Source organism: Marmota monax, unplaced genomic scaffold (genome assembly GCF_021218885.2).
Source record: "Marmota monax isolate L192 unplaced genomic scaffold, Marmota_monax_Labrador192_F-V1.1 WCK01_AAM20220418_F8-fsc00133, whole genome shotgun sequence".
NCBI classification, from domain to species: domain Eukaryota; kingdom Metazoa; phylum Chordata; class Mammalia; order Rodentia; family Sciuridae; genus Marmota; species Marmota monax.
This window is the reverse complement of record NW_026694821.1, coordinates 1,946,621-1,960,418: the sequence shown is the minus strand read 5'-3', so window position 1 is coordinate 1,960,418 and position 13,798 is coordinate 1,946,621. Positions and strand designations below refer to the sequence as shown.

General features: G+C 43.2%; 1 protein-coding gene across 2 annotated transcripts in view; it reads left to right on the top strand.

Annotated features, from left to right (window-relative positions):
* Positions 1 to 13,798, top strand: part of Cpvl (carboxypeptidase vitellogenic like) — a 132,762-nt gene that overhangs the window by 20,338 nt on the left and 98,626 nt on the right. For both annotated transcript variants that reach the window (XM_046426046.2, XM_046426047.2), the window contains exon 4: positions 4,108 to 4,226. In XM_046426046.2, coding sequence (XP_046282002.1) covers positions 4,108 to 4,226 — 119 coding nt within the window. The remainder of the gene's footprint in view (positions 1 to 4,107; positions 4,227 to 13,798) is intronic.

Genomic DNA, 13,798 nt, shown 5'->3' with positions numbered 1-13,798 from the left:
GAACAGGACATGCTTCCTGATTAGCTGGATCCAGCCTGCCTTGGCCACACTCCGATCTTCCTTAAGTGTTAATATCACAAACACAGTGACAGCAGTAAATACCAACGAGGAAGTGAAATCACTTCAAAGAAAACCTCTTCCTTTTTGAAAAACTGTTTTTAAACATTTGTATGGTGAGTCACGGTGCCAGAAAGATAAAAACTCCTCCATCTTGGTGGGTTGTTTTCCACATTCCATTAATAGACTCTGGAAGGATGAATGGGACCTTTGAAAATACAAAAATTCCCGTTGGTTGAAAGAAATTTTAATTGTTTTACTGTGATTTGGTGAACAGGAATTTAAGATGTGAAAGGGGCCAAACACATCTTTATAGACTACAGGGAAGGCTTCTAAGTGTCTTCAAATACTAATGAAGTTGTCTTTCATTAGATTTTTTTTTTTTTTAACCAGGAATTGAACCCAGGGGCACTTAACCACTGAACTGCATCCCCAGCCTTTTAAAAAATTTTATTTAGTGACAAGAGTCTCACTGAGTTGCTTAGGGCCTCGCTGAGTTGCTGAGGCTGGCTTTGAACTCACGATCCTCCTGCCTAAGCCTCCTGAGCTACTGGGATTACAGGGGTGGAAGTAAACTAACCCTAGTATGGTGTCACGCGGCCTGGTATAGTTCATGCATTTATTTTCTCATTCAGCCACCTACATTAATGTGCATTCATTAAGACTTATTTATTCAGTGTCTTAGATTGTGAATCAGGATGCTAAATCCCAGGGGATATGAAGAGAAATAGGAAGAATTTCCTGCTTTCTGGCAGTTTGGAATGGAGGAGGGAAACCATGAAATGGACCTAAGGACAAAGTAGCAAGAGAGTAACTTTGGTGTTCCCAGGAGGGGAGGGAGGGGTGAGTCTCTGAACCTTCCCCAAGCAGGCCAGTGGACCCTGTGCTGTGCTGGCCTCAAGACAGATTGATTCAATCATCTCTCGCCCATATTCCATTCCCTCCAGCTCTTTTCTATTATATATTTTCTATTTTTCTCATTATACTTTGACCCTTCTCATTTTTCTCTGTCTTCTTTCTCAAATACCCTCCTGACTATTTGGCTCTCTCTGGTCCACATCTCACCCATTTCCAAATGTTCAATTTTTATGTCTTTGTTCTCTTCCTCACTTTCTTTTTGGGTTGGGGGAGAGGTGTCTCTGTTTGACTTTGAGATTAATAGTTTTGCTAAAAATATTTCAAAAGCATTTTAAAGGCTGTCCAACCCTGGAGGGTGAGCTTTCTTTGGATTAATTGAGAGTAGAAGCAGTGGAGAGAAGGTAATGGCAGCTAGGGGGAAGATTAGAGGGGTCGAGGGAGGGCCAGCAAATACCTGGTTCCCAGAAATCTCTTTCTCCTACAGCCCTTCTCTACCCCCAACACGGCTTTTTCTTTTCTTTTATTTTTTTTCTGTTCTTAGTCTGTTTTCTGCTGCTGTAACTAAATACCGCAGACTAAGTAATTTACAAAGCATAAAGGTTTATTCAGCTCAGAGTTCTGAAGGCTGAGAAGCTTAAGGTGCGGAGCTGGATCTGGTGAGATCATTTTTGCTAGTGAAGATTTTTGCAGAGTCCCAGAATGGTACCAGGGATCATGTGGCGAGACATAAAGTCCTAGCTCAGGTCTCTCATTCTGTTCTTCTAAAGTCAAAGTCCCACTGGATTGGGGCCTCACCTTTATGGCCTCATTTACCTATAATCACCTACTAAGTCACAACCTTCAAATACATAGATAAAATTCCCACCCTCTTGATACCTCATAATAAGGGATGAAATTTCCACATGAGTTTTGGTGGGAACATTCAGACCACAGCAGGAGGGGTAGGTCTCACCGAGAAGAGAATGTTGTGAAACATAGAGTTTGGGAGAACTGGGCTGATCTGGGAAAAGGCAGGTCTTCCAGACTTCTAGATGCCATTTTGGGATGGTCCATGGGCTAGGGACAGCCAGCCTCCCATTGAACAGAACTTTCTTTGTGTCCAGCTCCCTGCTGGGCACATTTGTAAGTACATTTTTCTTTTCTTTAATATTTATTTTTTAGTTGTAATTGAACACAATGCCTTTATTTCACTTATTTATTTTTATGTGATGCTGAGGATCCAACCCAGGGTCTCACACGTGCAAGGCGAGCGCTCTACCGCTGAGCCACAACCCCAGCCCCTGTAAATGCAAATTTTCCATCAGAGGCTCACAGAAAGCTTGTGGCCATGGAATGCTTATCCACATTTTGCACCAAAGAAAAGAGTTTCCAAGATGAAGCAGCTTGCTGAGGGGCCTAGTGAGGACACAAACCCAGGTGTGGCCAACTTGGAAACCCATCCTCCTCTTCTGTGCCAGCCCAGCAGGACCCTCGGGCAACTGCCCCTGGACACTTCCCTTGTCCCCACCATGACCTCTGCTCCCAGGTTCTCCTGTTCATCAGCAGATGTATTTTGCAGATGCTGGCTGTGCCCACTGCATGCCAGCTCCTCCCCACAGGTTTTGCACATGGGGAATCTTGTATTCCTATACCATCTGGAGCCCATCTTTCATAAAGGAGGAGATGAAGCACAGGAAGGTTAAATGGCTGCTCTAGGGGGTCACAAAACTGGCCCAATAGTAGTGCTAGGAACAGCAAAGTACTAGGGAAAAAGAACTGTGTGTGCAAGATGAGTTTCCTCTTTGGGAGCCGTGATCATTGTAAAAGAGGAGCTTGCGGTCTCAGAGCCACTTGTGCTGGTGAAAGGTCAACAGCCGCCCTGGGGCTCAGGGTTCTGATTTGTAGCACCCATTCCATTGGGTGTAAATATTCTCACCAGGGCAGTGATGTGGCTGAATGTGGGGATCGAGCACTCAGCATTCCAGAGCCTGTGGGCTCTAGTCCTCCACCAAAGCCACCTTTAGTTGGTGACATGTAAAGCTTCCTTACTTCCTAACCAGCCTCTAACTTTGTATGTGTCAGATATAAATAGCCTTTCATTGACTTTTATTGGACATATTCTTTGTCTTGTCTCAGACTTAAGTAGCCTTTCTGGAGTAGTTAATCTTTATTGCACATCGCCACTGAAGGACTCTCATCTTCCACTCAGACATCCCTTTCTGCTTCCTCCTTCCACACCCTGATACCCACTTTCTGTTCCTTCTCCACACCCTTCCTAATCACTGCTTCCCCTCTGTTCCCTGCTGCTTACACCTACTCACTAACTGATTGAGCAGCCCTGTAGTAGGGCGTGGGAAGGAACAAACTCTGCAGTTAAGTCTAAATCCCAGCTCTCCTACACTGACTGTGTTACTTCAGGCAAGTTATTTAACCTCTCTGTGCTTCGTCTTTCTCATTAGTAAAAAACTCCTACATAACGTAAGGCTGTTGGTACCACTGCCTTAGAAGTGTTTAACTCCTCCAAATATTTACTCCTGGGTGTCCTCAGCTGTCTGAGCTTCCTTCCCTCTTTCCCCGTTCCAGTCCTTGTCTGTTTGCTTGGTACTAAAGCCCGGAACTCTGCCTTCTACAACTGCCCCATTGTCCTATTTGGCTTTCCCTGAGTAGCCATAAGTCACCACCAGGATCCCTGACTGCCTCTTCCCTCCAGCTCCAACCACCCCTGGTCCTGTAGGCCTCTATCTGCTCCCTTGAATGGACATGGCAGATCTTTGCCTTCATGAGAACCAGAGTGTGGAGAACGTAGGGCTCCCAGGACTGAGACCTTTGTGACCACATTGTTTTTCTTGCATCTGACTCTTTGGGGTCAGGTAGCTTTATCCTGCTCCTCTCCATGTGGCCCAGTGTGAACACCTTGATTTACTCATGATGTGATAATAGCTGTTTCTTTTCTCTTCCTTCTTATACAACTCAAAATATTCCCTCTGCAAAGGTTCAAAATTTTCACTTGCTAAACTGTGTATGTGGAATATATGGGATGGGTGGCGGAAGCTGGCATTGGCTGAGTTAAGTACCTGTCTGCTAAATCCTTTGTGAATTCTCTGCTCACTTCATCCCCAATCTGGTACCTGGGTGAAGTCTCGCCAAGACTGAGATAGCTCACCTTGTATATTTTTCTCTAATCTTCGGGTAAATTTTCTTTTTCCCCACTAGGAAGAAAACTGAGTTCGGTCACTGCTTTTCTAGGACTGAACATACACAGTTACTCTGGCTACCTCACTGTGAATAAGACCTACAACAGCAACCTCTTCTTCTGGTTCTTCCCGGCTCAGGTAGGCCTGTGAAGGTAGCCACCAGAAGGAACACTGATGCTCAGGAGCTAGCTGGGCACCATGGGCAACTCAGGAGGCTGAAAGAGGAGGTTTGCAGGTTAGAGGCCAGCCTCAGTAATTTAGGGAGGGCCTGTCTCAAAAAAAAAAAAAAAAAAAAAAAGAAAAAGAAAAAGAAAAAGAAAAAGAAAAAGAAAGAAAGAAAGAAAGAAAGAAAAAGAAAAGAAAAGAAATTACAAGGGCTGGGGATGTACCTCAGTGGAAAAGCACCCCTGAGTTTAATCTCCAGTACCATTACAAAAACAAATCAAAACAAACAAGCAAAGCTGGCTGTGCTGCTCACTGGAGAGTGGAAACATTAGCTTGCAGATCCATGGGGTTTATTTTTTAAAAATCTTTTTACATTTTTTTTTTCTAAAAATAAGTGGAAGCAACACTGTGTGGCATTCCTGTTTATGGGCAGGAAACAAATGCTGGGGGAGGTGGAGGAAGTTCCACTTCTGAATTTCTTGTAGCCTTATTTGGAACATTAATGTTACCACCTTCTTCTGCCACAGTTTTCTTCATATGCTTTTGTTATTATATTTTTCATAAAAATATTTGAGGTTGAGAAGGGCATTCAAGATCCCAAGGAGGGTAAGGCATGAGAAATTACCAAAATTAACAGGAAACTCATGTCTAAGCATATATAAATTTAATCTATCATAACCACCCTTGCCTATGGGCTGGTTGGGTTACTCACCTGCTCAAGTCCCTATAGACACAGATGGAAATATCTTTGTCGTTCACCAGTACCATTTAGTGCAATTTTAGTTCATAATATTCTTCTTCATGAACAAGGCACTTTTAACTTAGGGGTGCCATTGGAAGTATTGTTATAGGCATTTAAATGCATAAACAAATTTTAGCCCAACACAGAGTAATTTTCTATTTTTATTTTCCAAATTGGATTTGCTTTAGAAGCCAGAGAAATCAAATAAAAAGCTATCCCTATGGAGGGTGGTATTCATATTTGCATATAATTTGCAAATAACAATGTTGCATATACATAATAATAATGTAAATTGCTTAATCCAGGGTCATTTGAAGTTAAATTGTTTTCAGCAGTACTGTCAGGTTATATTTTCATGACTTCATTTTTGCTTTCCTAACTATGTGAACTTTGATGTAATTCATCCAAACTAGTCTATTGTGGGGTGGGGTGGGAATAGGTTATGTGGAAAACGTGAGAATTTTAGATACTCTTTGGGCTCAGAGTAGTCATCAAATTGCCACTTTCTCTGGAAGATTTTCCTGGATCCTAGATAGAGTTTATTTCTTCCTTGGTGTTACTGTAGAGTGAGGCAAGGAAGGTGCCTAGTGCATAAAATTTAAGGATACCCTTTCAGGGTGGAACCAGAGCAAGGTCAGCCCCTAGCAGGAGTGCCTTCCAGTCTCCTGCAGGTGCTGCCCTCTGGTGGAACCCAGCTGCCTCCGCTGCCTCCATGAAGGTAGGGGAGTTGGTGGTGCCATCCACAAACCTATACCAGGTACAGAGCCTCAGGGAGATGGGTGGGAAGTGGACCTTCAGAAGCTAACATGGAAATAATCAGTGCAGCTGTCATAAGGAGGCTTGATAGAAATCAGGACCTAGAAATATGATCTCATTCTAACAGGTGGGAATTTTTTTTTTTCAATTTTGGTTTTATTTCAGACCTCATGTTTATACTCAGATCCAATTTCTAGCAAATTTTTATTCTCAGAATCACCTTTTTTTCTGCCTTCAGCATTTATAAGTATCTCTTCTTTTTACACATTGTTAATTCATCTCTTTATTTATATAACAAATCCCCAAGTCACACTTATCTGGGGAAATAAAAAGATATATTTACTCTTTTCTTTTATTTAAAATTACTTTAATTGACACATAAATAATGGACATACTTATGGGTACCATGTGACATTCCAATATGTGCATACATTGTATAATGTAAATGTATTTTATCTCCTCAAACATTTATCATTTCTTTGTGGTTAAAAACATTCAAAATCTTTTTTCTTGCTTTTTTGACATATACAGTACATTGTTGCTATGTAATAGGCACACTAGTGTGCAATAACTGATCAGAACTTAACTTCTCCTAAATGTGACTTAGAACCATTGATGAATATTTTCCCAAATCTGCCTACTCACCCTTTACTCTTCTCATCTTCTGGCAACTGTTCTGCTATCAACTTCTATAAGTTAATTTTTTTATATTTCACAAATAAGTAGGATCATACACTATTTGTCTTTCTGTGCCTGGTTTATTTATATGTCACTAGTACTATCTATCTAACTTCATTCAAGTTCACAATATTCTTCTGCATGAACAAGGCACTTTAAGCTTAGGGGTGCCATTGGGAGCATTGTTACAGGTACTGAAATGTATGAACAAAATTTAACCCAACACAGAGTAATTTTCTATTTTTATTTTCCAAATGGGATTTGCTTTAGAAGCCAGAGAAATCAAAGAAAAATTTATCCTCATAAAGGGTGGTGTTCGTATTTGCATATTATTTGCATATAGCAATTATGCAAAAATATAACAATGTAATTATATAATGTACTCCAGTTCCACCCATGTTGTCATAGATAATAGGATTTCATCCCTTTTTATGGCCAAATAATATTCATATATGTATTTAATATATACATTTTCTTTATTCATTCATCAGTTGATATTCACTTAGGTTGATTCCACTTCTGTTTGTGGGAATGTAAATTAGTATAGCCATTGTGGAAACAGTGTGGAGGCTTCTCAAAAAGTTAAAAATAGAACTATAACAACCTAGCAATCCCACTAATGGGTATGTATGTATCCAAAGGAAAGGAAATCAGTATATTGAAGAATAACTGCATTTACATATTTATTGCAGCACTCTCAGATTAGCTTTATGTCATCATAACAAAATACCTGTGATTATGAACTTATTAGAAAGAAAGGTTTATTTTGGCTCACAGTTTCAAAGGTTTCAGTCCATAGTTGCTTGGCCCTGTAGTCTTGGGCCTGTGGCAGCACAGGATATCATGGAGAGAGTGTCTGATTGTGGAGGTGGAGGAAGTTACAGGTACTGAAATGTATGAACTTACTTCTCTTAACTGTGACTTAGAACCATTGATGAATATTTTCCCAAATCTGCCAAGAAGTGAAAAGAGAGGGCAAGAGAGAAGGGAGAATAGACTGACTTCCCAATATTCCCTTCAAGAGCATGTACCCAATGCTCTGACTTCCTTCTGCTAGACCCCACCTCCTAATGGTTCCACTACCTCCCAATAGTGCCATGGGCTGGAGAACAAGTCTTCAACACAGTGGGCCTCCGGGGACGTTCAAGATCCAAACTATAACAACTCCTCAGATTAGCCAAGATTTGGAATCAGCCTGGGCCTGTGCTCTTTGAAGTCTCTTAAACCTTATGCATTTCAGAAATAATTCTGTACATGCTCATTTTTTATATCACATCTATCAATGTATTTGAATGTAATTGTTTACTATTAACTTCTTTGTACTGGTTTTATACTGCTGCTATAAAACATTGCCACAAATAGTCTTAAAACAACGCAGACTTTATGATCTCAGTTTGGTAGGTCATGGGTCTGGTGCAGGTCTCAGTGAAATAAGATCAAGGTATTGACAAGGGTATGGGCCTTGCTTCTGGCAATTTCTAAAGGCCATTCACATCCCTTGGCTGGCAGTCTTTCCTCCATCCTCCAAGCATGTAATGGCAGGTTGAATCCCTCTCCCATTGCATCACTGTGGGGTTTTCTCTCGTCATTTGAACTTCTCTGATTTGTCTTCTGCCTCTTGCTACTTTTAAAGACTCTAGTGTTTACACCTAAATGATCCAGTCTAATCTCATTTTAAGTCCAGTTGATTGGCAACCTTTATTCCCTTTTCTTCTATATAGTCACAGATTCGGGTGATCAGGACATGGACATCTTCAGGGAGCCGTTATTTTGTGCATAATGAATACTTGACATATTTGTTAGATTGCTGCTTCTTACGTTCATTCTTGGTGATTCTTACATTTTATTTTATATAAGAACTACTTTGGGGCTGGGATTGTGGCTCAGTGGTAGAGTGCTTGCCTAGCACGTGTGAGGCACTGTGTTTGATCCTCAGCACCACAAAAATAAATAAATAAATAAAATAAAGGTATCATGTGTATCTACAACTAAAAAAAAAAAAAAAGAGTTATTTCTAACTTCCCCCAGAAATTCTGTCTTGTAAATTGAGAGAGACCTGCAAGTTTCAGAGTTACCAGGTGGACCACGCATTGTGAAACCAGTGCTCCAGCCCACTGGCCACTGCCCTGTGCCCGTAGCTCCTGGCCCCAAAGTGGCCCACATTCTACCAGAAGGAAATGTCTAGAGCAGATGGAGGGGTGTGCTGGGCCTTGCCTCCTCAGGTGGAGTGCAGGTTAGAATGGGGATCTGGAGAGTCAAGTGCAACCTTTAGGGGTCAGCTTTCCTAATCCTGCTTGGTATTTCACCCAGAGTGGCTGGGTCTCAGCCTCCCCTCTGCCCCCAGCTGAAGAAACCTGATTCCTTCCTTTCATTTTTGCTTTGCTACCTGTTTTTATACCAGTAAGTTACTTATTGATTTCTGAATGAGAAGTCTTCTTTGGTAATAATTCAGATTTGTAAAAACAGCAATTTGTGGTGAAGGAATAGATCAGACAGAAACAAAACAAAAACCCTTTCTCTCTCTCTCTCTCTCTCTCTCTCTCTCTCTCTCTCTCTCTCTCTCTCTCTCTTCCATTGCCTCTGATCAGGCTTTGTCTAGCATGGCTTTGTCTAGAATATGGGGAAAGAACTGGGACCATGAAGCTGCTCAGGTTCTGCATACTTTGCCAATTGCAAGACTGAGGCTGGAAACTCCTTGCATTAAACAATGGTGGAGCAGTTGGTTATAAGTCCCCCCGCCCTTAACTAAATGAAAACCTTACTGTGTATCCTCTAACCCAATTATGTTCTTTTGGGTCCAGTTCTCTATCCAGAAAGATGTTTCTGGAAGACATGACTTCTTTCCTATTTAGGAAAGTTAGGAAAGAGGACTTTAAGCACAGTTTTCTATTAGAAATGATAGACATGGCTTCAGGGACAGGGTGCAGAGATGAAAGGACAGTACACAGACAGCTGTCACCGCCTGGCACTGCATTAGACTGTTCCAAGATCTCCCTGCCAGGAAGCCTACATGTGGAGTCAGATACCTGAGACTTGCAGCTGGAACTATGGAACAGGACCAGATAAAGCATAAGAGGAGAAGGAGAAGCACTGGTCACCATGACAGGGGAGACTACCTTTCATTTGGCAGAAATATGAGTTCCTTGCCTGTTGCAGGGGAAGCAGCTGACATTTTCATCAGGAAAGAAATGACCCCTTAAAAAAAAACCTGAAGGTAGAGAAAATAGAGATCCAGGAAGGATGCCACACTTGTCATGTCCTCTGAGTCATTTTCTCGGATGCTGTTTCTCAAATTAGGTTTGCTTTCCTGTTATTTTGCTGAGATTCTCCTGTTATTGTATACAAATCAGGGCCTAATGAATCCCAGAACTCAAAATTGGTGTGCAGAGGGAATACTGCAGGAGAAATCAGTTGGGCCTTCTGCACGGGCTAAAAGTATAATGAAGCCAATGAAAAGGCCTCAGCTAGAATGGCTGTTGTGAAGTGAACACCAGCGATGCGCTAAGCACCCTGCTTTTCCTTATTCTCACAAGAACCCCAAGAGAAAGGAATTGTTTTCCTCATTTTATAAATGAAGAGTATGACAAAGAGCAAATAATTTGCCCCAAGTTACTCAACCAGAAACTGGAAGAACTGGAATTTAAAGCTTTGGTCTCTGACCTAGAAATCTTTGCTCTGGCCCATCATGTATCATAGATCCTGATAAAAGTAGTCATGGGAGGCTCCAGAGTACAGTGGTCAGAAGCTACTTGAGTTAGTCGGGCTTGGGTAGAAATTGCGGTCCACCACTTACTTATGCCACCTGGGACCTTGGACACATTTCCTAATGCTGCTCAGCATTGGTTTCCTTCATTTAAAATGGAGGATCAAGGACAGGGCTGTACCTCAGCTGGTAGCGCACTTGCCTCGCCTGCCTGAGGTGCTGGGTTCAGGACCTAACACACACACACACACACACACACACACAAATGGTGATTAAAATAGCTACTTGGCAGTGGTTTTCAGACAGAAGACTCAATGTAGCAAAGTCATTGGACTAGTGCCTGATACACGGGTAAGTGGAGTTGCTATTGTTATTTCAACATGATTATGATTAATTTGGATGTTATTATCACAAATACTGTGTAGAACTAAACCCAGTAACAATTTCGGAGGTTAAAGAAGACAGAAATGGAGGGAAATGCTGAATCAGAGGGACCTGATCACCAGCCAAAAATGTAGATTAATTGCTCCTGGATAAGGAAATTACTAAGTGAAATCGGGACTTGTCAAATCTAAGAAGAAGATAGGAAACATATAGATTAGTATTGAAATTATCATCCTTCTCCTTCGAAAGAGATATCCTGAGAGTATTTGACTTTGTCTTACAGGAACAGATAATCTGGACTCATTTAAGCAAGATAGGCAGATTAGTTGCCTCAGGTGTTACAGAGCCCAAACTCAAGGCATTCCAAGTTAGGCCTAGGCCCCTTTACTGAAAGCTCCATCTTGCTCCTCTGGCCCAGGAATGGCCAGGGTTCCTGCAGTCCTGGTATGCTTGGTGCCTGCAAAGGGCTGTGACTGGTGAGGCTGCTAGCCACCTGGGGCCACCGATCAGGAGGTAAGCCCTGCTTCATCAGACCCCAGGAAGATCAAGGTGGCCCAGGATAAAGTCAACACAGCACCTTGAATCAAGAATTCAGTGAAGAGCATAGGAACTGCTCTGATGCTCCTGGTGATAGCAGAGTACATTCCAAACCATCACCAGGAGCCAGCAGGACACCCTGTCCCAGGAGGGTAGGTGTGGATTCAGGACCTGCTGGGCCTCCATGTGGTGTCATGTGGTCTCTGCTCTGAAGTCTGAACTTCTTCAGTCAACGTGGTAGAGGACAGGGATTCCCAATTTAATGCTCCTCATTCACACTACCTTGAGAGCTTGAAAAATACAATAGGGAGATTGAAAAACATGATAGGTCCCTGCTCAGTGGCCAGCACTCCCTCACCGAGCTGCTGTCATCGGGGATTCTGGTGCTGCAGATCAGAGAAGGCCCAGGGATCAGTGTATCCAACACACCCCACAGTGAGTCCAGTGTACCTAGTCAGTGGGCTTGAATCTGGGAAAAGAGAACGGGACGTTAGGATCCGGAGATCTAATTCCAGGTCTGCAATTCCTGGCTGGATAACTTGGGATGGGCATTTAAGATGTTCCACCTGGTTGAAGTCTAAGGTCCTATCCCATCTCTTACATTCTATGGCTCCGTAGTTCAAATGAGCTTGCCTAAGAGACATACTTAAGTGTGCTATCTAAGGCATAAAGACATCTGAAAACTCCAAACCAGAGTGTGGCTTCAGGGAACGAGCCTCAGATTTGTGGCCTCTGTGGTTGCCAGCCTCTAAGATCATCCCCAATGATACTTTGTACATGTGCCTTTGTGTGGTCTCCTCCCATATTGAACCAAGGCTAGACTTTGTGACTCCTATAGCACAGCAAAAATGGTGGTGTGTGACTTCCAGGCTATATTATAAAGGGCAGTGTTGTTTGTACCTTGGTCTCTTACATCCCATTCCATGGGAAGCAAAGCACCACAATGGGAGGGCACCAAAGAAGCCACCTGGAAGAGTCTACATGGAGGAGAAATGAGACCCAGTGAGACCCAACACTGGGAAAGATACACCCAGCCCCAGTCAAGCTTTCAGATGACCTCAGCCTAAGCTGATATATTGATTGCGCCCACATGAGAGACCCTGAACCAGAACCATACAGCCGGACATCCCTAAGAACCTTAGCCACAGAAAGCATAAGGGATAATACATCATCATTTTTGTCTTAAGACATTGAGGTTTAGAGAGACATTATGCAGCATTGGATAACTAATAGAGGCCCTTGTCTGGAACTTTGGGACTGTGGGTGTATCTTGTGGCAGCCAGCCTCTTTTCCCTACCCCTATGGGATGGGAACCTTGGGAGTGGTGACTCTAGGCCATTCTTGTTTGTGTTGTTGTTGTTTTGCCTCTTGGCTCCAAGTCTCCCTCTTACCTGCTCCAGGAGATCCGAGCTGTAAGCATTTTCCCCATTTTCCCTATACACTGAATATAATATTAAGCTTTGTCAGTAGAGGGCGCTGGAGGGACACTGCAGGAGGAAGTTGGCTTCTCTTCCTCCTCCCAGTCCTGTGTTTTGGTTTTTCTTGGCCGGGCTGCCCAGTCTGCAGCAGTATGTGTGTGGGAACATCCAGCGACACTCTGCTATATCTGTGCACCCAGACCACCGAGATCCTCAGCAAGGGGATAGCCCTAGTTCTGGTTAGGTGATTGACCAGCTGTAGCCCTTCCAACATGGACACATGCACTCCAGGCCCTGCCTGCCAGCAGGCTCCTAACAGCCCTGCTCTCTCTGCATCCCCCTCACCAGGCCTGAACAACCCTGGGCCAGGTGACCTGTGAACTGAGCTACTTATTAGGCTGCATCTTGCCTCCTCCAATGAGGTCTGGACCTCAGCCTTGGGAAGAACCTGCTCCCCTCCTTATGGGATGGCCATCCATGAGCACTCTCCCCTTAGCCCAGGGTATTCTTTAGAGGTCTCTTTACATTCCCATGGTTAATTTCCTACTGTAGTTATACTTCTTTAGAGTCAAATTCCTCTGTTCCATGGTGAACTGTTCCATGCTGGTCTTTGGCTGTCACTGAGATGTGGCTCAAGGAGGAGCAAGACTGCTGGTGGATCCTCCTCCTCTTGCCCCAGGGTATCTGACACTCCTGCTGACCGAGACCAGAGCAAACACTGGAACTCTTAGCAGAATTAAAGGCTGATGTTTCCAGCTGAAAAAAATGAATGCTTAATTATAAAGTGAAAATTACATGTGGTTTCCATCTTCTGATTGGACCCTAAGTGAGTTAGCCACTCATTTTTTCTTTTCTGCTCAGTGGCACCCAGGGCAGAGTGGGCCGGCCCAAGGAGCCAGGAAATAGAAAGGCCTCAAGAACCAGAGCATCCAGTACTTCTGGCTCTGCCCTGTTTATCCATAGCCACAGGATCACCCATCTGAGCTCCAGTCTTCTCTTGGCTGGTCAACTTCTCTGCTTCTCCAGGCATTTGGCTGAATGGGCCAAACTACAGTTTCCAGTTTACCTGTTCTTGAATCAACCCACAGGGATTCACTAGCCCTTCTCCTAGAGGCACAGTGTTATGGGCCCAGTTTGAACTTATCAGCTAAGGTGCCATGTCATGTGATATAAACATGGCTAATGGACCTTCTCCCTGATGGAGAGTCAGTTCTTAGAAGATGGAATGTGGCTCGGACAGATTTCTTAAAATTTGTCTATCTCAGGTGGCTGCAAATCCTTTGGCAATGAAACAAACCATTAGAGAGCTTTCCCTATTTATCTTCTC